The sequence below is a fragment of the Hakea prostrata genome, chromosome 2 (assembly GCF_041222555.1).
Source record: "Hakea prostrata isolate BN-2017 chromosome 2, UWA_Hpros_2, whole genome shotgun sequence".
NCBI classification, from domain to species: Eukaryota; Viridiplantae; Streptophyta; class Magnoliopsida; order Proteales; family Proteaceae; genus Hakea; species Hakea prostrata.
Window position 1 is genome coordinate 34,450,577 of NC_142601.1, and position 25,793 is coordinate 34,476,369.

The window sequence follows — 25,793 nt, forward strand, 5'->3', positions numbered from 1 at the left end:
CAGTCATAAAGGAAGTATGTTTCTCATCCTCCCGACTCATCAAGATCTGGTTATATCCCGAGTACGCGTCCATGAAACTTAGGACTTCGTGACCAGCAGTGGCATCGATCAAAAGATCAATCCTCGGAGAGGGTAGCAATCCTTAGGGCAGGCTTTGTTTAAGTCGGTGTAGTCGGTACACATTCTCCATTTCCCGTTTGCTTTTTTAACCATAACTACATTGGCCAGCCAGGTCGGGCATTCGATTGGTTCTATGAAACCCAACTTCTCCAATTTTTCAACCTTGACCCTGATTGCCTCATGCTTTTCAATTGCAAAATTTCTTCGTCTCTGGATGACCGGGGTCGCATCCTTCCGTATCCGAGCTTGTGCTCTCGCTACCCGCCTTTGTCTATCCCGGGCATATCATTTGCCGACCATGCAAAGATATCCGCATTATCACACAAGAACCGGGTAAGTTCTTCCTTGAAATCTTCCGGTTGTTCTGAGCCAATAAACGTTCCTCGGTCAGGAAAGGATTGACTAAGTTGGATCCTTTCCAGCTTTTCCACGGGTTCCGCCCGTTGCATGCTTTCCTCATCACGATCATCCCGAACCTCGACGTTCATGGCTGTTCCCGAACTTTCTGGCTTACGCTTTTCCTTTAAGTAGTTTGTATAACATTGTCGGGAAGCCGATTGATCTGAGCAACATTCCCCGACTCCTGATTCGGTCGGGAACTTTAACTTCATATGTCCGGGAGACACCACCGCTTCAAGTGCATTCAATGTTGGTCGTCCCCGAATGACGTTATATGCCGACAGCTCTCTCGACCACCATGAAGTTCACCCGAACCAAAGTATCTCGGGGTGACTTTCCAACTTTGAGATCCAGATGGATCGTTCCTTCTGCCACTGTGGATGATCCTGCGAAACCATATAGTGGCGTTGATGATGGCGTTAACAAATCATCAGCCAACTTCAACCTTCTGAAGGCATCATACGAGATAAGATCGACAGAGGATCCTGTGTCCACCAGAACTCGGTGAACCTCCCGGTTTGCTATTTTGACTTTGATGATAATCGCATCATCATGTGGTGACGTAACACCATCTAAGTCTACGTCCGTAAAAGTTATGGGCTCGGGACATACCGGATTTTGCCTTTTCTTAGGCAAATGAACAGCCCCCACGAACCGAGCCTTTTGCTTTGCCTTTCTGATTGACTCCACGGTTGGTCCCCCCATAATGACGTACACAGGTGTTTCTTCCCGATCAACCTTCTCCTTTCCCTTGTCCGCTTTTTTGACAACCTCTTTTGGACTTGGGGATCGGCCTCTTTTCTTTGGCGCGGGTGAATACGCTCGGCTCTTCCCCGACTGCCTTACATACTGACCCAACTTCCCTTGCTGAATCAATTTTTCTATTTCAAACTTCAGATTTCGACAAGCATCCGTATGATGGCCGTAATCCCGGTGGAATCGGCAATATTTCGTCATATCCCGTTCTTCCGGGAGGTGCTCGTATCTTCCCGGGCCATTTCAACTCCTTTTTATCCCGAATGTTCATCAGAATTTCTGACGGCTTCGAGTTTAGAGGAGTATAGTTTATTTGTTCACGCTTCCAATTACTTTTTGGCCTCTGATGCTTGTCACTCGGGGATGGTTTTTCCACGTCCCGATTCGATCTTCTGTCCCGATCTGCCTTAACTCGAGCATCTATCACTTCATAAACACTGGCTTGCTTTTGACACCTACGTAACAACATTCCATACGTTCTCGGCTTGTCCGTCAGCAAGACTTCCAGAAGCCTTTGGTGAGTAATGCCGCTCCAAAGCGCACTGTATGCTACTTGATCATCAAGCTCCTCGATCTCGATGGCAACTTCGTCAAATCTTTTCAGATAATCCTGAATGGATTCATTTCGGCCTTGTTGTATGCCAAAGAGACTGTCGGACGTCTTTTTACTCCCGATTGCGCTGCGAAATCGGGCTATGAATTTCTGAGCCAACTCCCGGAAATTATTTATTGATGCCGGTCGTAGACTGCTAAACCATTTAATAGCCGGGCCCTTGAGTGACGCTGGAAAAGTTCTGCAAAGTAATTCATCCTCCCGACCTAGCACAGTCATTACTGATTTAAAGTAGCTGATATGCTCCTTTGGATTTGTTTTCCCTTCAAAAGGGGTGAAGGTCGGCATGATAAAATTTCTTGGGAGAGGCATGTTCATGATTTCGTCTGAGAACGGCTCCCGATCTACTACGTCAAGATCCTCGTCATGATCCCGATCTTCCAGCTTTCGCTCGACCTCGGCCACTCGCCTTCGCAGCCGGTTCTGCCTTGTACCATCCTCATCGGATTCGACACGTTCCCCCTTTGAACGAGGGTTTGTAGTCTCCTTCCTTTGGGATGGTGCCCGAGAGGTCGAAATTCTCGACCTTGAAGGTTGGGGTTGGCTTTCCCCTTCTTCCTCTTTATCCACGATCTCATCGACCTCTTCCCGACGACCCCTGGGGGGCAAGGATCCTGTTTTAGGCGGCAACGAAATGCGTTCTAAAGCACTGATCCTTGTCCCATTAGGTGTGGTTTGGCGCTTGCTACGATCGGGTTGTATTTCCCTTTGTTCCCAAGTAATTTTTGTTCTCGGGATTCGCCTTGGATGTCGGGCTCCTCGTACCGTCCTGAAGGCTTTCATTAGCCTTCCAGACTGGGTATTACGCCTTGGTCCTTGTTCGACCCCAATTTGATGCACTAAACCACGTAATACCCCTTGCATTTCGAGCATACCTTTGCGTATCTCGTCCATATCTGCCATAATGGCCTGGTCCCGGGGACCTCGCGATGTTCCTTCTTCATTTGGATCGTCCAGAACCATGTTGTCTGGAAGTACCTCTTGTTCCTCGTGAACCGATGGATTAATCATTTCTTCGGGAATCACTCGATCATCCCCTGTACTTTCTTGTCTGGAACGTCCGTTAGTTCGTCGCACCATGACTTCCAAACTTTGTCGTTCCCACAGACGGCGCCAAACTGATGCGGATCAATTATGCTTCTGGATCCGACTGAGCCTCCTCTCTTATCCGGGACGATGAGTCCTGCAAGAAAGGTTAGATGCGGGCCGGCTCGTGTGCCGGGCAGCCGCCTCCGATGGCAAAGTTAGATGATGAACCGAATGAGGTCTCGTGCAAAAGCTACACAAGATTATGTTCAAAGTGTATTGGTTGCTTACCGGAGAGGTAGATCTGTGCATTTATAGTGTGAGTGTTACCTTTCATGTACATGTTAAGTTAGCTGGACGAGGGCTGATGTCTCTCCTTGGATCATGCTCCCTTGCTGTTAGTCCCTTTCAATCAGCTATTGAGTTGACCTTCTATAACAAGGACGATTGCCATATTTGTGGCGTACGTTACGCTTTTGATCATGGATGGTCGGCATCCTTCCCGATTAACTGTCATGTGAAGCCCCATTCGGTCCGAACCCGATCATGTTTCGTCCTGTTAGAACCGGGTGTAACCCGACTAATATGACAATGTGTAATATTCGGGTTATACCCGTTTGGTACTCATCTTTCCGTATCACAAACAAAAAAAATTCGTTAAAAAAAAAAAAAAAAAAAAAACCCCCAATTTAAAAAAAAAAAAATAAATATACATCATATAAAAAAAAAAATAATAAACCATATACCTTCTATTGCAATAATGGGGTTAAGTAGGCATATAATGTATTTTCAAAATTTCCATATTACTACTTGTAGTGTGGAGGGTTTTTTTTTTTTTTTTTTTTTTTTGAATCAAGAAGTTAGGGAATTTTATACATGGCATTATGTATTCTGGCTGTTTCTAAGTACTTTTTCAATATTTTACTAAATTATAAGTAGAGTCAATAAGGGAAAATGTCCTTTTCTATTTTAAAACCAACAGTTAAATCTTCAGTTTTAATTTCAACTTTTTTGGTATAAGAGTGATTGTTATATATAAGAAATGAGAATATTACATATGCAGTCAGCAAGCATCAAACCCATGACCTCTTCGCTGCCCTGGCTAAATCTTCAACTTTAATTCCTACCTTGAAGCTATATATTGAGATTATTTTCTATAGTTGTGAAGAATAATACTTTGTAAAATGATATTATTTCCCAAATGCACGTACTCTTCTTAGTTACTTGCAAGGTCATTGGAGAAGCCAATCAGTTTTGAAACTTAATCATCTTAACCTAATTCTAAATTAGACTTCATAATCTTCTCCAGGTTTTCTTCAAAAACTTACTTATATGAGGGCCAGTCAAGTTGGCAAGGGATTGGACCTTTGCCCAAGGAAGCATAAGGTTCTAAAATCGACTCCATATATATTAGGGCGCATACATTGTGATCGCTTAAGAATTTTTCAAAACTGAATGCTTCTAACTCTACTCAAGTATAATCCCTTTGATGATCCGCGTTATTACCCGAATCAAATTGATACGGAGAGATTATGATCAGACCGGGTTCATACCTGGTCCGACCCTCGACCCCGGTCAAGACGTAGAGAACCGACTCGCTCCCGAGCGAACCGGATCCAGAAGATGGCTTGCTGAAGAAGAAAGCTTTCTCGGCTGCAAGCGCGCCCTAATCCTTCTTATGGATTAGGGTAATCACCCTAATGATGGCCGACTCGAAATGACGGCTGCAGATAATCATTATCGAAGGGATAATCACCATATAACCTAAAGGTTATCTCAGAAGTCCTCTACTAGTCCAAACTAGTAGAAGTCTATTGCTCAACGGATCTAACTGTTAAGATCCAACGACTACCCAAAGAAGGCTCAAATGCATCCAAAGAAGGAGATTCGAAGGTACACTCTATATAAACCTCACTACCATACAAGGTGAGAAAAAAAAGATCGAAAAGAATACTATCTGACATTCAGGCTCAAATACATACTGATAGACCTAAACTATCAGCGATCTACTATCTAGATCACCTTTCCCAGTTCTTCATTCCTTAGCTCTGCGCTTCTAGCAGAGCCGTTTGTGATTAAGTTCATCAACCGACTTAGCCTTCGGAGGTGGACTCCCGACCCAGCCGGTCGGGCCACATCCGACGCTTTCGTTTTGGCAGGACATCACGAGGAGATCTAAGGGCTGAGCAGATTTTGGACCCATCAATTGGCGCCGTCTGTGGGAAACAACTTGAAAAGCCATGGTGACTAGATCAGCAGCCGCAGCAGCCGCTGCACAACGCAATTCCGGTGTTCAGATCCCTGGAGTGAATAATCCAGATATTCCCCAGAAAGCCAAAATCCTATCGAGGTAGATGGTGGCGGGGAGGACGTAATCCTCCTCCCTGATACAATCCAAGATCAATTGGATCAGGTAAAGATTCAACTCTTGGAGGTGAGCTAAGCACTCCGCATGCTCACCAGACGGGTGGTTTTACCACAAGAGCCTGATCAGCGCAATTCAAGGAGACGTGCATTGCCACGTGACCGGAGATTGGTCAAGACCGTAATATCGATCAGAATTTCCGTGAAGGAGACCGAGGACTTAGGAGGATCGATGATCAACCGAGGCGAGACGATCGGTTCGACAGCACCGCAAGAGAGTACAACCGATTCAAATACAAGGTTGGATACGGGGTAAGAACTCACTCACCCACCGTCGAAGAATCGTTCGTGATGATCGAGCGCGGTTTGCGACGAGCGGAATGCTCGGGAAGGACGGGCTGTTCGTGATGATCGAGTAGCACGGGATGATCGTGTTAATCGAGGTCGTGATCATATTGTTGAAGATCACCCGACCCGATTGGTCAGGAATTGGCCAACATCAATGAGAAGTTAGGGCAGTTGGCTAAGGGAAGAATAAACGAGGATATTTACTCAGTCATTCAGAAGACTCCCTTTGCCGAGCCAATTGCGGGATATCAATTTCCCCGTAACTTCCGTTTGCCTACCTTTTCAACATTCGATGGCTCCGGAGATCCAACAGCTCACATCGGCTATTACCAACAGAGCATGGCAGTTTCAGGTAATTCTGATGAAATTTTATGCGGGTTTTTGGTTCATCACTTATCGGAGGCAGCACAAAAGTGGTTTTCGAACCTCCCCTCGGAAGAATCGTAAACTTTGACAAATTGGCGCACCAATTCATAGGGCGATTCAGAGTGGAATACGAGGTCAAGAAAACGGAAGAAACCTTGTTTACTGTCAAACAAGGAAAGAGTGAATCAATCAGAGAGTTTCTGAAAAGATTCAACAAAGTGACGATGGAGATAGAAAATTTGGATGAACAAGTAGCCAAAACTGCTCTATTCACGGGACTCACTAATCAGAAACTCCGGAGTTATTACTACGGGATATGCCTGCGACTTATCTTTGAGTTGGTACAGAGATGCATGAAAGCAGGCTGAAGTCATGGAGATTCTAGATGCGCGCCAAGGAGATAATAAAGTCTCCAATAAGGAATGAAGGCTCTGAGCGAAGAAGCGAAGCCAAAGAAAAATGTTCGTGATCGGGTTGGAAAATCTCAGCCTTGGCGCCAAAGGTCCCCCGGTAAAAGTGAGTACACTCCATTGAATGCTCCTCGGGCTGATATTTTAAATATCCTCAAAAGAAAAAATATTTTAAAGTGGCCGCCTAAAATTCTTTTGAAACCCGGAGAGCAGCAGGATCGAGAAAAGTATTGCCGATTCCACAAGGACTATGGTCATTATACTAATGATTGTCGTCATTTGAAGGCAGATATTGAGAGATTAATATCTCGGGGACATCCGTCCGATTTCGTTAGCAGAAGAAGGGAGGAGCCACGTGAGCCACGTGCGGCTGCTCCGAAAAGGGATCGTTCGGTTAGTTCGGAACGATCAAGGGAGGCCCCGAAATCTAAGAAGGGCAAGGAGGTGATTGAAGCTACTCGGTCACCAATCCTTACCATCTTCGGGGGACCAGAGCCCGAATCACTCCGTAGTCTGAAAACAAAATCCAAATTTGTTGGAACCGGAGAGAGACTGGAAGCGGAAGAAGCTGAATGGTGAAGATTCTATCACCTTTAGCGAGGAAGATGAAAGAGATGTTTGTTTACCTCATGATGATGCTATAGTCATCAAGGTAGAGATTGCACGATGGGAAGTGCATAGAGTTTTGATTGATACAGGGTCTACAGCTGACCTAATTTCCTACGAAGTGTATCAAAAATTGAAGGTGGATCGGGACTTGATGAAACCTTCATCCACACATCTATATGGTTTTGCGGGGGTCATCTGCGGTGGCGGAAGGATCGGTCCAGTTGGATTTATCCATTGGAAGTTTTCCTAAGGAAACAACTGTCCGAATCAATTTTTTGGTGGTTCGGGAACTGCCAGCTTATAATATGATCCTCGGGCGACCATCTTTATCCAAGATAGGTGCTATTGTTTCGACAAAACACCTGAAGATAAAATTCCCGACTGATATGGGAATTGGTCAAGTCTCCTCGACCCGGAAGATCTCTCGGCGGTGTTATGTTGCCTATTTAAAAGACAAGGAGGGCCCGAGGAAGGTGACTGCCCTCCCCATAGAAGTTCGAGATGATTGGGAAGAGACAGAGATGCAAAGACCCGAACCAATGGAGAAGCTGGAACAAATCCAGCTGTGTACCGAGGATGAGAAAAAGATTATTTATATCGGGTCTGAACAGCTGGAAGAATTTAAAGATGAGTTGAAGTTATTTCTTCAGCAGAATAAAGATGTATTTGCATGGTTTGCTAAGGACATGCCCGGAATTGATCGGGCCATTGCAGAGCACAAACTCTGGATAGACCATAAGGCGAAACCAGTGATACAGAAAAGAAGAAATTTCTCCATTGAAAAATATGAAGCCGTTCGAAGCGAAGTTGAAAAACTTAAGAATTCTGGTTTCATAGAACCAATTGAGTGCCCAACTTGGTTGGCCAACGTGATGATGGTAAAAAAGGCGAATGGGAAGTGGAGGATGTGTACAGACTACACAGATCTTAACAAAGCTTGCCCAAAAGATTGCTACCCATTGCCTCGGATTGACCTCTTGATAGATGCGACTGCAGGATATGAAACTTTAAGTTTCATGGATGCCTACTCAAGGTATAATCAGATCCTTATGAATAAGGAGGATGAGAAGTATACGGCTTTCATGATTGATCGTGAAAGCTATTATTACAAGGTCATGCCTTTTGGCCTGAAGAACGCAGGAGCAACATATCAGAGGGCCGTCAACAAGATTTTCAAAGAGCTGATAGGAAAGAATGTTGAAGCTTATGTTGACGACATGCTAGTGAAAAGCTTTACAAAAGCAAATCACATTACAGATTTGACTCGAGGTATTCTCGATCTGTGGAAACATCAAATAAAGCTAAACCCGAGAAAAATGTGCCTTTGGAGTCTCCTCGGGCAAATTCTTGGGCTTCATGGTATCACGAGAGGGGAATTGAGGCTAATCCTGCCAAAATACAAGCTTTGATTGATATGGAGGCTCCCAAAATTGTTCGGGATGTGCAGTGTTTAATAGGGAGAGTTGCTGCTTTAAATCGATTCATCTCCAAGTCTGGAGAAAAATGTTTGCCTTTCTTCAAGGCACTTAAAGACCTGAAGGGCAGTAAGGAAGCAAAGTGGATCAAGAGTGCCGGAAAGCTTTCGAGGAATTAAAAGAAGCACTTGGACAACCACCGATCCTGTCCGGACCGGGAGAAGGGGGAAATATTACAGCTATATCTAGCGACGTCCCTTTCGGCGGTCAGTGCAGTACTTGTTCGTGAAAAAGATAGATAACAGTGGCCGATTTACTATGTAAGCCACGTGTTGCTAGATGCGGAGACAAGATATTCACAGATTGAGAAGCGTGCTCCGGCTCTCATGATGGCCGCCGGGAAGCTAAGGCCATATTTTCAGGCTCATCCAATTGAGGTATTTACAACTTTTCCTTTTAGTAAAGTTCTTAACAAACCTGATTTGTCTGAAAGGATGGTGTCCTGGTCGGTTGAACTCAGCGAGTTCCAAGTGAGCTTTAAGCCCAGAACTGCAATCAAGGCTCAGGCATTAGCTGACTTTGTGGTAGAAACTACTGCACCGGTGGAACCCACCATTGAGGATCCCATTATACCAACCACTTGGGAGGTATATGTGGATGGTTCGAGTAATAAAGATGGAGCAGGAGCTGGAATTCTATTAAAAAGTCCAGCAGGATTTATTATTCGATATACTTTGAGATTCGCATTTGAAGCAAGTAATAACGAAGCAGAGTATAAGGCTCTAATAGCACGAACTCAACATTATCAAAGAAGGATAGCGTCTCATTATAATACTCGAGTGAAGAATCGTCGGTACTTAGCCGGAGATTTGGTGTTGAGAAACACCCTAGCTTCCGACCCGCGTCACCAAAGAAAATTGGACCCTTCCTGGGAAGGACCTTATATGGTTGTGAAACCGGTTGGTTCAGGAGCTTATAGGCTGAAGAACATCAACACCCAGAAAGAGTTGGATCGTTCGTGGAATGCTAGGCATCTCAAAAAGTTTTATCCTTGAGAATGATTTCAATTTTGTTCGCGATGTAATCATTTTCAACTCAATCAATGCAATTTTTGGCTTTCAACAAACTATCTTTTGATTGGGGGGCATCATACACCACATTCAAGAACAAGATCCAACTATAAGGCATCGGATGAAAATTCGTGTGGGTCCTTCAACACTTATGGAAATTTTTCGGACTTTCTTAAGTCGAGGCGTCGGATGAAAATCCGAGTGAGTTCCTTTTGCAAGGCGTCGGTTTGAAACCCGAGTAAGTTCCTTCAAGACTTATTGAATTTTTGAATTATCCTTAAGTAAAGGCATCGGTTTAAAACCCAAGTGAGCTCCTTCAAGACTTATTGTATTTCTCCGGAAATCCTTAAGTAAAGGCATCGGTTTAAAATCCGAGTGAGTTCCTTCTCAGACTTATTATATTTCTCCGGAAATCCTTAAGTAAAGGCAATGGTTTAAAACCCGAGTGAGTTCCTTCTCAGACTTATTGTATTTCTCTGGAAATCCTTAAGTAAAGACATTGTTTCAAACAACTAAGACCTAATGCAACAGCGATTCAAGTGGCTAGCAAAGCTCAAGATAAAGTTAATTTCTTATTTCTTCAAAAGATCCAAAGAGGCCAGTATCAAAACAATTACAAGAGCTGGATACAATCTTTGGTCAAAAAAGAAAGTCATCATAGGTGACTGTTAAGAAGTTATACAAGATCGACGCGACTTTGCTAGAACAAACATATGAGTCAACCATTGGTGGGGATTCAAGGAAAAGAAGAGCAGAAGTGAGGATTACAAAAAATATTTCGATATGCATAAAATCCTCCACAATTTCATACTCTTTGTCCAGCTTGTCCAGGAGAAGCATGGTCCTCGACCAAACTCGCATTCAGGACAAGCTCGTCATAATTGACTTCTTCCGGGGAGAATAAACAGGGAGAATCTTCCAGATAATGCATAATATCTGAATCGAAAGGTGGAGGATCAATCTTATCCTTGGTCCAGTCGGGAGGAAGAATACCCAGGTCAGTAAATACTTCAGGATGACAAACAACACTGTAGGGAGTCGTATCAAAATGAGGATCCTTCCTTAATATTGATTCCCATACTTCGTTCTCACCATCCCGGTACGCCTTGCAAGTTATAAGCATTCAGCATATCAACAAAAGGCTTCTTGTGTAAATACTTGAAGACGCGAGGCTCTGCGAACATCAGTTGGAAGGGATTCGGGCAAAGGAACGACAGCTTGCCTTTCGGGTAACGTTTGAGATCCTTTGGCTCCCGACTTTCCAAGCTGTTCGCTCCGATCGCCGGATCTTCACCGAAGACGACCAATCATCGAATTTTTTTCTCCCGCCACCTCCCAAGCTAGATTCCGAAGGCGAGCAATCTCAACATCTTTAGCTTCGGAGATTTCCGAAGCCTAGTAACTTCATTGCTCAACCATCGAGCCTAGTAATGCTGCTTCCACTTGGTTGTGGAAGTTATCAAGCAAGACTCCCGCAAACAACTTCCGAGTTAACGAGGAGCAGAAAAGTAATTTTTCAGAATCAAAGGATAATGAAGAAAGATTTAAATCACCAGTGACTTCGTAAAGACTTCATCTGGAAGTTTGGAAAGAACTGCGCTCTCGGAAGTCATTCGAGCAGCAAGACACCATTCCAACGCTCTGTCAAACTCGTTTGACACTAATTCAGGCGAAGGATGAGAAGGATGAGCTGCATCACTTGTCAACCGACGACGCTTCCTAGTGGCAAAATCCTCCAACTCGGAAGGAGAGGAGGAGGATGCCAAACAAGCACTGGAGTTGGAAATAGGAGCAGCACCTGCTGGGACCACACCTTCATCAGACGCCAACATAGTTGCCTCAGATGCTCGAAGAGTCTCTTTTGGGGGTGCACCAACAGTCTCACCAGCAGGGGCGTCGGCAACACCATCGGCAACGGAGTAATCAAGATCTTCCTGGGAAAGACGAGCGATCACTTCGGGCAAAGGAGGCGCAGGGACGGCATCAATAGAAACTGTGGGAATCTGACTTGAAGATTCACCGGAAAGGCGGCCGCCTTACGCTTGGAGGATTCACTAGCTAAAACCACCGCACTGGCCCCAACCACCACCGACGGAACGATTTTCTTGCAAGATTTTGCTCTGATAAAGTTCGGGTTGATCTTGGGAGCCACTATGCAAACAAACGAGCCGTATCAGTACAGAAATATACGACAACAACAAGAGGGAAAACCCTAGTTTTTTATCACTTCCAACAAAACCAAATAACTAAACCCCAAGTATAACTACTGTGCAGTTTACTCAGGGGGGGAAGTGGGGAAAGAGATGAGTAATCAAGAAACTCACTTGTTCAGAAGTTGATAGAGCTATTGTTGGAGTACGAGTAATACGGAAGCAGGCCGAAGGACGAAAGGTCGCTTTAACACTTTAGCAAATCTAACTTGCAGAAGGCAGGATAGATGGAGAGTACCCACGAAGGCTTTAAATAGCCTCAGGTATTAAGACGACGGTTGAAGTCTAAGGACAACCGACGACCTAGATCGAAATGACGCTTCGAAATCCGCAGAAAGCAAGATCAACGGTCGGAGGGATGCCACATGGAAACATGTGGAAGCGAGCACTTGATGCAGAGATACCTCCAATCGTCTCACCGCCATTAAAATAATGGATGTATTTCCGATTCATTGGAAACAGTGAATGATATACAAAAGCAAGAAAACGTTTGAACTTCGCAGAAGGGAAACGTGCGGACTTTGCAATAAATGAAGTAGTGGAGAAGATTAATGCATCTTCCCGAAACGCATCTTCACAATATTTCTACAAGATTATTATTCGGCGAGGAATGTAAAGTTAAGTGATGAGTTTTATCATTAATACTTTGATATTCAAGGCAAGATTTCGGCAGGAGACGGGAAATATAAAGGCCAACATGAGAAAGAAATGTCTATTCATTAAATAGAGGGTAAATCTGTACAAAAAGATAACTCCCTAAGCCTTTTCTTCATTGTTGCCCGAGGGACCCTGGTCGGGAGGACTTTTCTCAGGATCATGAGAAGAGCCTTCCTTAAGAATGGCATCGGCTGAGTCCTCTACAGCAGCAACTTGAGACTCGGCTTGTGATTTCTCCTCTAGAAGTGCCGGCTCGTCAGCCAGGTATGCCTCATATTGAGGGTCAGCTGTAAAAGGATCATCTTCTTCCTGAGCCCAGTCCAGGAGATCCATACCAACTTTCCCGAAGACCTCTTTGTGGCACACCTCACGAAAGGGAGCAGTGTCGAAGGCAAGGATTGATCTGAGGATTCGCTCCCAAACGTCGTTCTGCCCCAAGCGATAAGCTTGAAGGTTGTAGATACCTAGCAGCTCAGAGAAAGGTACACTGTTCAGGTATTTCCGAACACACTCCTTCCGAAGCTCTGGCTTTATATGCTCGGGCTTGCTAGGGATCGCCAACTTCAGATGTTCTTCGAGCTCCCTACTTTTGAATTCAAGCCTGTCACCAAACAATGTGGCAGGCTGCTTTTGCTTCCCCGGCCTCGCGCTCGGCAGCGGCGGCACGAATCTTCGAAGCTTCGAGGGCCTCCTTAAGGGAGATCACTTCTTCCTCATGCTTTTTCTGTAGCTCCACGGCAGCTGCAGTCAGCTGGTCTATTTTAGAATTGGCTTTGGCCAAATTCTCTTCACAGGTTTGCAGTAAGGAGCTGGTGCGACCAACCCGGTTCAATGCTTCCATGTGTTGATAAAAGCTCAACACAGCATTCCTGGGAAGGCGGAAAATATCAGAAGAAGTCATAAGAAATTATGAAAAAATAAGTAAGCAAGAAGACCGGTACCTTGTAGATTGACTAACAAGGGAGGTGTCATCCAGGGCTTCAAATTCCTGGCGATCAGAAGGAGCAAGACTGAGGGAGCTCCATTCTGCAGCTTTCTCAGGGTCCCGAGTCACCCTATCGGTTAGCTTCAGGGTCCACTGGGGGGTGAAGACCTCCTCACCATTCGTTGAAGCTTTGGATTTCTTATTGGAGGGAGCATCCATTGTGTCATGCCTCCTCTTGGTTCGGGCGGAGGAAGAGACATTAGACCTCTCCACCATCGGTCTCTTCTCTTTACCCGAAGCATCAGCCATGGGCCTGATATTCCTGATACCCCTATAAGAGGGGTCGGGAGAGGGAATAGAAGCCTCTTGATCTACGGTCGAGGCTCTGGGCGATCGTTGCTCGGCTGTCACAACGGCCCTAGCGGCCTTCACCCGCAGGCTTTCAGGGTTCATTCTTGGAGGCACTGCAAAGAAGAAGGACAAGAGTCAGAATTAAAAACATATCACTTCAGTCAAATTAAAGGATGGTGGTTAGAAGCTCACAATGAGCCAAGCCCAAGTACTGAAGGATGGAGTTATACTCCACTTCAAGTCCATGCATCTCTTGATACCATGGAATGGATTTGATCTTCCTGACGGCCGCCTCGTCTTCTCTGGATAAGGGAAGGCCTCGGTTATTCTCGGAAGAAGAAGTACACCTCCTCCAGGTGGTTGGGAAGTTAAGATCTGATGGAGGTGCTCGACAGAAAAAGTATCGTTCGCGCCATCTTTTGTGGTTAGAAGGGCAAGTTCCTTTGACAAGGATGCTGCCCCTCCAATCAAGTTCAGCCTTATTGCGTTTGGACAGAAAAACCCATCCGGGAGGATGGGAGATAGAAAGAACATGAAAATGTACAAAGAGAGAAAGAGATGGCATAATGCCAAGTTCAAAACACAAACCCAAGAAGCCGACGATGAAACGCCAGCTATTGGGGAGGAGCATTCCGGGACAAATGTTCCAATGATTTAGAACTGCGGAGAACAAAGGATTAAAAAAGGGAAAGTGAACCCCGCTTTTCCAGTGCATCTATATACAGAGAAAATTCACCCGAAAGGGATGAATCAACCCTCCCATCAGGGTGGGGAGCCCTAACCTGATAAGAGGAAGGAAAATCAAAATCTTGGACAGTTGAAAGAAGGGTTTCCTCATTATAAATGGAGGGAACAGAGCCAGGTCCACCATCGGACCCGGAAGTTTGAGGCTGCCTAGAAGACTCGACAATCTTGGAAGATCCAGACTCGAGAAGGACAGGAGAAGTTTCGGTTTTTCTTTCTAAACCTTTTTGAGAAACTTCAGCGAACTCGCGCCAGAGGACAGTTAGGGTTTTGTTATCACTATCCGACTGTTCGGGAGCAGGAGAAGCAAAAGCCTCACTGTTATTACCAACACTGGGTACCAGAGAAGCCCTATCGTCTGCCATTACTTGTTTCAGTAAACTATAAAAAGAAAAAGACCAAGAAACTTACCGATTCGGTGAGGCGGAAGCTTGAGAGCAAGAAGGCGCGAAGGCACAACAAAGGTTCAAATTCCGACGGGAAGAATGAAACCTACGAAGACAACGAACCGCTTTTAAAACTCCTGCACGAGTGTTCGGGAGTCTGAACGATCGAGAATGATTCAAAATCAACGATCAAGATTGAAAGACGCTTTGAAAGTTTGAACTCACGAATCCGAAATAGGCGTTCGGAAACCGTCGCTTGGATGACGTGAGCCACGACAGATCAACTGCAAGGAGATATGTGGCCTTACACTCACAACGCTCGAGGAAAAGTGACCACCGCATTAAATGTGATATGACATTTAATGAAGCACGCAGAGATTATCACCTGACGACGAACCCAGTTAAAAACCAAGCCCTCGGGATCGACCGAACGCTTGGTCCGGGGGGGCTCGTGGATACGGAGAGATTATGATCAGACCGGGTTCATACCTGGTCCGACCCTCGACCCCGGTCGAGACGTAGAGAACCGACTCGCTCCCGAGCGAACCGGATCCAGAAGATGGCTTGCTGAAGAAGAAAGCTTTCTCGGCTGCAAGCGCGCCCTAATCCTACTTATGGATTAGGGTAATCACCCTAATGATGGCCAACTCGAATTGACGGCTGCGGATAATCATTATCGAAGGGATAATCACCACATAACCTAAAGGTTATCTCAGGAGTCCTCTACTAGTCCAAACTAGTAGAAGTTTATTGCTCAACGGATCTAACTGTTAAGATCCAACGACTACCCGAAGAAGGCTCAAGTGCATCCAACGTAGGAGATTCAAATGTACACTCTATATAAACCTCACTACCATACAAGGTGAGAAAAAAAAGATCTAAAAGAATACTATCTGACATTCAGGCTCAGATACATACTGATAGACCTAAACTATCAGCGATCTGCTATCTAGATCACCTTTCACAGTTCTTCATTCCTTAGCTCTGCGCTTCTAGCAGAGCCGTTTGTGATTAAGTTCATCAACTGACTTAGCCTTCGGAGGTGGACTCCCGACCCCAGCGGTCGGGCCACATCTGACGCTTTCGTTTTGCAGGACATCACAAGGAGATCTAAGGGCTGAGCAGATTTTGGACGCATCACAAATAAAAAAGAACAGTTATTTGATTGAATAACAAAAAGTAAATATGAACGGTTAAAAATCTCACTGTACAATATGATTGTAGTTGATATATATCCGTATTGGATACAATCTACATGATACATATCAATACGTTAACGGCACATATTGGATTCACTAAAATTGTTGGTTAGTATAATATTATACTCGATACAAGACGGTATGTCTTTTAAAATTACTCGACTGATACAATACTCAATACCAATACTTTAAACCTTGATTAGGTGACAACTCACTTGACCTGCAAACAATTCGTATATATAATAAGCAATAGCAATAGACAAGCAAAGTTAACTCTTCCAAATTAAGCAACAGTTAATTTAGATGATCCGTGAATCATGATAAGCTTCTCGGGATGGTTTATCACTTTAAGCCAAATGGTATGCATTAGCCAACTAACTAGTAGACCAATTTTGAAGGGTTTTACTAACTATAATTAATTAACTTTAAGAAAATTTATTTTCTAATTCACCAATCAAATTAAGCAAAGTTAGTTTTTTTTTTGTTTTTTGGTAAGATTAAGCAAAGTTAGTTAGAGCCTAGAAGAGTTCAACCTCAAAGTCTTGAGAAGTCACGCAGCAATTAAAGGATCATTCGAAGGTCCAAATCCTAGGAACTTTTTAACAAATTACGCAATCCCATTTCTGTCATGACTCATCTAATTCTATGCTGGAAAAGAAAATTTCTGAACCTAGGAAAGTACACCCTTTAATTTGAAGGAAACCCACCAATGGATTGGCTAACCAAGTTTTTTAATTGCCGACCAATAATAGTCGCAACTTCTTTTGGTTAAAGTTGGGTTTTATATTACATGCACGTCCCTTTCGTATTTGACTTTTTTTTTTTTCCTTTTAAGAAAATCTCTCAATGACTTATAGGATTCACCACGTATAAGGGTATTCATTACATTATCTTAGTCCTTGGATTAGAATATTCTACGTGATTAAATCATATAACTTATCAGGCATTTAGTGGGAAAGCCCTTTCCAAGGAGAGGATCCAAATTTCCCACGTCTTACTCATTAATGAAGATGACTAGAATGTTAAAAGTAATCTTCCTAAAGAGTGTCAGTTAACCCAAGCAAATTGAGAAGAATACTTTACTAATTTCAAGGGGTTGATTCAATTGACAAAAACTAGCATCTTATTGTATGTGATATCAAAAGTTTGAATCTCCTTGAATATGGTGTAGAAGAGCGATGAGAAGGGGATAACATTATTAGGATATATTGGTCATTTCATAGATGATTTCAAAATGATTTTATCAAGTGACGGCGAAACGTAAAATCGCATTTCATGTCAACTGGTCAAAAACAAGGTTAAAAGTGGAAAAGGCTTGTAAAGTTTTGATAGTTAAGGGGGTCCACCTTGTTTTCAATTGAAACGGAGGGGCTATTGTAAATACTTTTTTAAATTATGTTAAAATTTTAAAACCAATCCTGATGATGTAGTGAAGATTTGTGTCAGTTGATTTAGATGTAGATCCAAAAGGGCAAAAAAGAAAAGAAAAAAAAATAATTATTTTCTTTCTTTTCATTAGAAAGTAAGAAATCCGTCCCATCCCTTTCTTTGTAACAATTAAGTGTCAACTTTGACGTAGAAAGCTTAAGCCAGATGGTGAGATGGGCTAATGACTAATGTTTACAACCATGCAAGCTTGTTAATTCGTAAGGGATATACATCACGGATTTTGCTTCAAAGCAATGCCAACGTGGCAATGCTTGGAGCATCTCACAGCCAAGATTCAAAGTTGAGTGATAGATTAAATGACAACCATAGATTTAAGGCAAGTGTAGACAATTGAATTTTAAGTGGGAGCAGTGCCAATCTTTTATTTTCAACTCAAAATTGCATTCAATTCACTCAAACCGTGCGAACCAAGCTGCTCTGAATTCCTCTTTCATACCCCATTCTTTCGGACCGTTCTCCACTACCTACACCACCTCTGCCACCACCTGTGTTAGAAACTCAATGCCGACAGTGACATCGATGCATTCATGAGTGTGAATGTCACATCCACCCAATCGGTACCCTACCTGGCATACTCGAGTGTGTCATCCACAGTCTCGAAGAACAAGTATCGAGGAAATCATCTTCCCACATACACAATAACATAATCATGAACAAGATATAATCAATGTATCAATATATAATCAAGAGATCAAAATAAGAAATAAAGAATGACAATATAATCATAATACGGAAAGAATGATACCAATATATAATAATCAAAATGTAGAGTGTGTGGAAAATTACTCTACATATCACAGTGGAAATGTAGCTCGAAAATTAAAAAGAAAGATTATAATTGATTCCCAAAAGAGAAAAAGAAAATAAATAATAAAACTAAACTAAGGTCTCTGCTGTCTTATAAAGTGTATCTTCATAAACTAGAGAAACTAAACACGGCCGCTTCTACTCCAAGGTAGGGCTAATCCTTGTACGCAGCATGATCACACGAGGGATCTTCATCGTAATCTTCATAACCGCTGGCACCTTGAGAGTAGTATGCATCATTAGCTTGTGCTTCATAGTACTTGCCGTCATACTCGTCAATACCTGTAAAATAATCTAACAAAGAGATTTGCACAAAAGGAGTGAGTTCAAAAGAACTCAGCAAGTCAAGTTTTATCCATAACAACATAAATAACATGATAGCAAAACATAGCAGATGCAATATGATATGAAACAGACAATGCATGTATGATTCTAACTCTATGTATGCTGGTCTCTATAGGCATACATGCTTTAAGTCATAGCACAATACTTCTTTGGGTAGGTCTCAAATCATTCTCCCTCAACCATCTTGGTATCTTGGATTCACCGTTTGGTAAATGGGTCCTGAAACCTTCCATACAACTTTGGCTGGGGTTTAGGTCAACACTCTCTCACATCACCGTTTGGTCTAAGTATTGGTGCATGTCAAGGTAAAGCCTAGCCCAATGCAAGTCATCTACTTGGTTATATCAAGTTAGAGTTAGATACGTCCATTCCTCGCCCTGGGCGATCCTTTCCGGTATCCTTCTCACTAGAGTTAGCGTATCCTATGGCTACAACCAACTCAGACTACGGATTCATCAACCCTATTGGTCATCCACAAATGATAGATGGGAAGTTCTCATGTCCTCTGATGGATATAACTCACTAGTCTTGAGCGCTCATGAGCCCAAGTCTACTAAATGTGACCCTACCAATGAATGGCCCCCACAATGTGATTCATGTCCTCTCACTGATATAACTCACCGGTCTCGAGTGCCCACAAATCCCCATTGCTACCACGGGTTACTTGGTTTCAATACCCTTCTGAATTGGGTCTGATATAATAGGGACATCCTAGCCAAACATCGCTAGACAAGCCCTAGGTATGACAACCAATAATCCAGGAAAGCATCTAAGGCCACCATCGGAATATCCCACTGATGTCCAAGGACAGAAATGTCAAAAGGACATTCTCTAATCCCAAATCATTCCTAATCAATCACATTCTCAATTCAGCCATAACATACACAACTGATATTCCATCATATAAAAAGATACATATAAACATGATTAATTGAATATGTAAATGACAAGGATAAGTATTCATAAATAATAAAGAAGTATATGAACAAGGTACTATTGTACTTGAAGTACTTACCGCAATATTATCATACTAAGAAAGTATAAGAATGGTAGTGAATCTAAAAAATTCCCAAAATAGAAACTAAGATTCACGCAATCTATGTTAATATGGAAACAACTGTCCTTACCTTAATTAACTTCGATGGATATCCAAAGATAGAAAAGAATGGTTCCAAAGTTAGCAAATAAACCCTAAACAAGCACATATACATCATTATGAAAGAGGCCTAGAAGATTAGAGGTCAAACGGATCAAATCAGACGAAGAACACAGCTACTGTCAGCCTTGGTCGATTGGGTGGTAGCTTGGTCCAATCGACCAAGCAATCGACCACTTGAACTGTAAAATCCAGCCCTATCCTAACCCTGACCCTAACCCGGATCCACTGTTGTTTATAGGTCCGAAGACCCGAAGTGGTGCTAGAAGAGACTTGTGGACCCTTTTGATTGATAATTTTGAGTCGGAGTCCGAGCCCATGGACATTGACGATGATATCCCTTACTTGAGTACATTGTCAGTGTTTGGTGAGAATCTGTGCATCGAGGAAGAGTGAATTAGTTCAAGTACCTATTGGACTCCCGTGCACAATCCGAAAGTATTTCCCGAAACTAGACTTCTTGATTGAATTGTAGAAGAAAACCCCATTCAATTTGACCCTGTATAGCCCTCCAAATCCCTTCCCGAAGTTGTTGAACTAATTCTAATTTTTCTGTTGAATTCTAGTTTGGTCGATCCTCTTTGGTCGATGCCATCAACCAAAGACCATCAACCAAAGTTTCTCAGACTCGAAGTTAATGATTCTTTGGAATATTCCCTATTCTATTTATACTAGCCTTGTGTTTTGAGCCCTATTCCAATCATTATCACTCCTGAGAATGTGGGGAGAACTTCCCAAAGCACCTCCTAGGCATTTATGAAGAAGATTCCACCCAAATCATTGCTAATCATTGTTCCTTGCCTCCATCAACAACTACAAGGTATGATTCATCACTCCCACTCTCTATTCTATCCTTTTCTACTCTTTTCTACTCCTTCTATTGCTATTGAGACCTTGGAGATGGTGCTGCAACCTTGCAACCATCACTCCAAGTGTCCACTCTTGCTTAACCTATGATTCTCTCCCTTGTCCATTGATGCTATGCTCTCATTTCAAGCCTTGCATATGCATTCCTTGGTTTTCTTCTTAACTTCATGCACTATTGTACAAGACTGAGGTATATAGTATGCTATGCACATGTTTATCACTAGCATATGATCCTAATCAAATTCCTATAAGTTCCCTTACCTATGCATGCCTTTCCAATGTCAATGCAATCAATTTCAATCCATGCTATGATGCTTACCTCTTGAACTTAGTAACTCAATTTGGGGCTTTCTATTTAGACCATTAGATTATGTTAATTCCTTGATTTGTAGTGTCCTCATACTGTTCTCAAGCATCCCTCCAAGTTCCGGATCGATTCGAACCCCGGAAGACCAATTTCGGACAAAAATCCCAAAAACCCATTATGCAACTCCGAAGACAATTTTGGTCGATCCTCTTTGGTTGATGCCATCGACCAAACTTGTTGCTGACAGCAACCTCAACCAGTTTTGACCCGTTCGACATCCGATCTTCCCGATTTCTTCTCTAACCTCTTATTTATGTTTGTTTAGGGTCTTAATACTACTTTTGGATCATTCCCTTGGTAATTCTTGATTCGTCATCAACTCAACCTAAGGTAAGGATGGTTATCTCCATAAACACATAGGCTATGAACTTATGTTTTGGTGCTTATACTTAGTGAACATAGTCTCTTAATTGCTCTTGAATATTATAGGACTGCTATACATGTTTTAGAACTGTAGTAATGTGATTTCATACTCTCTTGTTATAATGAGTTATCATTCTTGTACTTGTACATATGATGGATCAGTTCGATGTTATAATTTAACTTTTATCATGATGATGTATCAAATGTATGAGATATGATGGACTTGGGTATGTGATTGCCTAGGTATAACTTGGGATTGGGGAGTGTCCTATTGACACTTCTATCCTTGGGCATCGGAGGGAATAGTATGGGATGTTCTCCAAAGGTGCCTATCGACACTTTCCCGAGTTATTGGATGACATACATAGGATTGTCTAGTTGTGTGGCTAGGATTGTCCATGTCATGTCAAACCCAAATTGGAAGGGCATTGAGACCGAACGACCCGTGGTAGTGTATGGTTTGATGGGCGCTCAAGACCGGTAACCAACCCGGGGGAGGACGTAAACCATGCTACGGATACCCGAAAGGGGCCATTTATTGGTAGGGTTGCAAATAGCTAGACTTGGGCTCACGGGCGCTCAAAGATCGGTGGGTCATATCCGTGAGAGGACGTGAGAGCTTCCCGTCTACTATTTGTGGATGACCAATAGGGTTGATGAGTCCGGTGGGTAATATCCGTCACTCTAGTGTGAAGGATACCAGAAAGGATCCCGGGATGGGAGGAATGGACGTATCTAGATCTGACTTGATACGACTGAGTAAATGACTTGCATTGGGCTAGACTTTACCTTGACATGAGCCAATACTTAGACCAAATGGTGATGTGAGAGAGCGGTGACCGAAACCCCAACCATGGATTTGTCCGAGAGGGATGCAGGACCCAATTCCCCCCGGTATTGAGTGATTGAGACTTACCTAAAGAAGTATGGTGCTATCGCTTAAAGCATGTCTACCATAGAGACTAGCATTCATAGAGTTAGAATCATACTCGCATCATATGTTTCATATTACATTGCATTATGTTAAAATTTGTATTGACATGATTATGAATGATGGAATAACTGCCTTGCTGAGTTCTTTTGAACTCATTCCTTTTGTGCAATTGTTGTTAGATTTTCCCGCAGGTATTGAAGACTCTGATGGTACATTCTATGAGATGGACTTTGATCCCTCATACTACCCTACGGGTGGTAGCTATGGTGAAGATCAAAGTTATGGTGCCGAAGAGGATTACTTTACGTACCAGGGTTAGCCCTACTGTAGTGAGAGAGCGGCCGTGCTAGGCTTTCTTTGTTCACACTTATGAAGAGACAATTATCAAGATAGAAGAGACCCTTGCTTAGTGCCCCATTTCCCTAGATTTTGTTAGACATTTGGGATAAGTAATTGACTTTCTTGAGTTACTCTTTAAACATGGGATTGTAACTTAACTTGATTTTTACTACTTTTCCGCTGCCTTGAGTGTCACACCCCATGTAAAACCCAGCCCTAACCTTGACCCGGAAACCTTGTTATTTGTAGGTCCGATGACCCGAAGTAAAGTAAGAAGTCAGCTTTGGGCCATCCCAGTAGAGGACTTGGTGTCTGGCTTTGAATCCATGAAAGTTGATGATGAGGTTCTATTTATGGAAACTGAATCCTGATGAAGATCTAATTAGTTGATGGACTTGGAGTGCTCTCTATCTTGGTTTGAAGGCATTTCTACCTATTAGGTAAGTCACTTGACTTGTGTGCAAAACCCCTTTAGGATTGGATTTGATCCGGACCTTCAATTCCCTCGTTTTGGTCTTGTTGCCAAGATTGGTCGACTGATTGGTCGATCGGGCCATCGACCAATCCACTCGACCAATGAGTGCTGTCTTTGGCAATTAGGTTGTTCTTGCTCTATTTAAGTCCAATCTCGAGTCCACTTCGTATTTGCTGCCTCCAAACCCTCTCGGAACGAACCAAAGACCTCTCGCAAGTCATCTCTCTTGCATCCTTGGTGTTTTCTTGACGGATCTTCGTCGAAACTCTTCTTTTTGCATCAAAAGGTATGTCTACTCTCTCTTCTTCTTCTCCATCTTTGTTTTTCTTTCCTTTTTGAGTTGAGACAGTAGAAGAGATGCTGCATTCTCTCGTTGCAAACATCTCTCGAACATGTTCTCATGATCATCCTAAGGATTTGAGGCTAGAACAATGATCTTAACCATGATCATTGCAAGCTTTTGAAGGAATCATGATCAAACCATGATTTAATCTCTGTTAAACTTCTAATCTGAATTTCGATCTCTTTGGATCTTCTATGTTGATCATGTTAGTAGTTAATTACTGTGTTTTCTTTCCATGATCCATAATCCATAGATTTCTAGTTGTTCTCTTCTACCATACTATGTGTTCTTCTTGATGTGTGATAGTTATATATAGGGTTGTTTTTTTTTTTTTTTTTTTTTTTTTTTTTTTTTTTTTTTTTTTTTATATTTTTTTTTTTTTTTTTTTTTTTTTTAATATAAATAAATTTTCTTTTTTTTTTTTTTTTTTTTTTTTTTTTTTTTTTTTTATTTATTTTTTTTTTTTTTTTTTTTTTATTTATGGTAACTTTTTGTTTCCTAATTTGGATCTTGATACCTTGATTTGATTAGTGTTTTGAGGTCCCCTATATGTTAGAATACTACTGATGTAGTCTACCCCTTGATTAGTACCCTTTTGAACCACCAAATTCGGATTTCATATCTTAAAACTCTGATTTTTTAGGCTTTGTCTCGCATTGGTCGATCGATTGGTCGATCGGACCACTCGACCAATCCACTCGACCAATGAGTACAAAGCAACTCCGCATTTGGTCTGCTTTCGGATGTTTTGATATCTTTGCTGTTAGGGATCTTTCCTAATATGTTGTATATACTTGTTTAGGACCTTCTTCTCAAGTTTGCCAAGATCTTACTTGATTTCTTAGGATTCCTTTGCGAGTTATAAAAGGTAAGGATGGTTATTTCCTTAATTACATAGATAGCATGAATCTAGTTTCTATATTTGAATATCATTAATATGTTTCCTAAATTAGATTCTTACAATGATATACTACTGTTGCATAACTTTGATTACAGTAGCATTACTTATTCATATTAAATTGATTCATGTATGATTTACTTACCAATGTTATACAAGTGATTGTAATTACTGATTTCTTTCCATATATGAAGATTACCATATATGTGATGATATGAATTGATGCATGTGTATGCTTACGTATGGTTTGGAAAGGAGAGGTGTCCTTTCGACACTTCTGTCCTTGGACTACTACGGGAATATTATGGGATGTTTCCCGGAGATGCCCTCTCGGACACCTTCCTAAACCGTTGGATGACATATCTAGGATTGTCTAGTAGTGTTTGGCTAGGATGTCCCTGTTATGTCGACCCTAATCGGAGGGGTATTGAGACCGAACGACCCGTGGTAGCAATGGGGATTCATGGGCGCTCAAGACCGGTAACCAACCCGTGAGAGGACAGGAATCACATTGTGGGGGCCATTTATTGGTAGGGTTGCATATGATTAGACTTGGGCTCACGGGCGCTTAAGACCGGTAACCAACCCGTGAGAGGACGTGAGAGCTTCCCGTTTACCATATGTGGATGATCAATAGGGTTGATGAGTCCGTAGTCCGAGTTGGTCGGTGCCATAGGATACGCCGACTCTAGTGTGAAGGATACCGGGAAAGGATCGTCGGGGACGAGGAATGGACGTATCCGGATCCGACTTGATGTAACCAAGTAGAAGACTTGCATTTGGCTAGGTTTTACCCCGACATGCGCCAAGATTTATACCAAATGGTTGTGAGAGAGTGTGTTGACTTAACCCCCGCCATGGTTTGTCCCGAGGGATGAAGGACCCTTTACCAATCGGCTGCTCAAGACCGGTGAAATGATCCGTGAGAGAATCCAAGATATCTTAAATGGTTGAGGATGTGAGTGGACTTTCCTAAAGAAGTACGGTGCTATGACTTAAAGCATGTCCGCCAATAGAGACCAGCATACATAGAGTTAGATTCATTCATTCATTGCTTGTCTCATATCATATTGCATTTATGTTTGTTCGGGAATTCCGCCATTTATGTTATTATGGATTTTAATCGCTTTACCGAGTTTCTTTGAAACTCATTCCTTTATTGTACAATGTTGTTAGACTATCCCGCAGTACCGAGTACTATGACGGTCCCTATGAAGAAGCGCAAGGCGAAGAGGCATATCTCCAGGAAGGTGATTGCGGTTACCACAATTACTCTGAAGATCCCGCGAGTGGTTATGCTCCGTACGATGCTTAGTCCGACCATTGAGTGGAAGCGTCCTTGTGCTATTTATGAGATTTACACTTACAAGGATGTTGTCTATAAAGTGGAGAACAATTTAGTTACCCAATGTACTTGTTATTGGGATTAGATTTTTGTCTAGTTTATTCTTTTAGAGCTACTTTTCCGCTGGTTGTAAAGTG

At 42.6% G+C, this 25,793-nt stretch overlaps 1 protein-coding gene across 1 annotated transcript; it reads right to left on the reverse strand.

The window, feature by feature from the left end:
* Positions 1-789: 789 nt before the first annotated feature.
* Positions 790-1,476, reverse strand: LOC149024245 (uncharacterized). The gene has a single exon (XM_089143441.1). It carries the CDS (start codon positions 1,474-1,476, stop codon positions 790-792), a length of 687 nt encoding a protein of 228 aa, XP_088999567.1.
* Between the last annotated feature and the right edge of the window lie 24,317 nt (positions 1,477-25,793).

Excerpts from the sequence above, each read along its gene's own strand:
- LOC149024245 (XM_089143441.1), bottom strand. The coding sequence starts at position 1,476 with ATGACGAAATATTGCCGATTCCACCGGGATTACGGCCATCATACGGAT.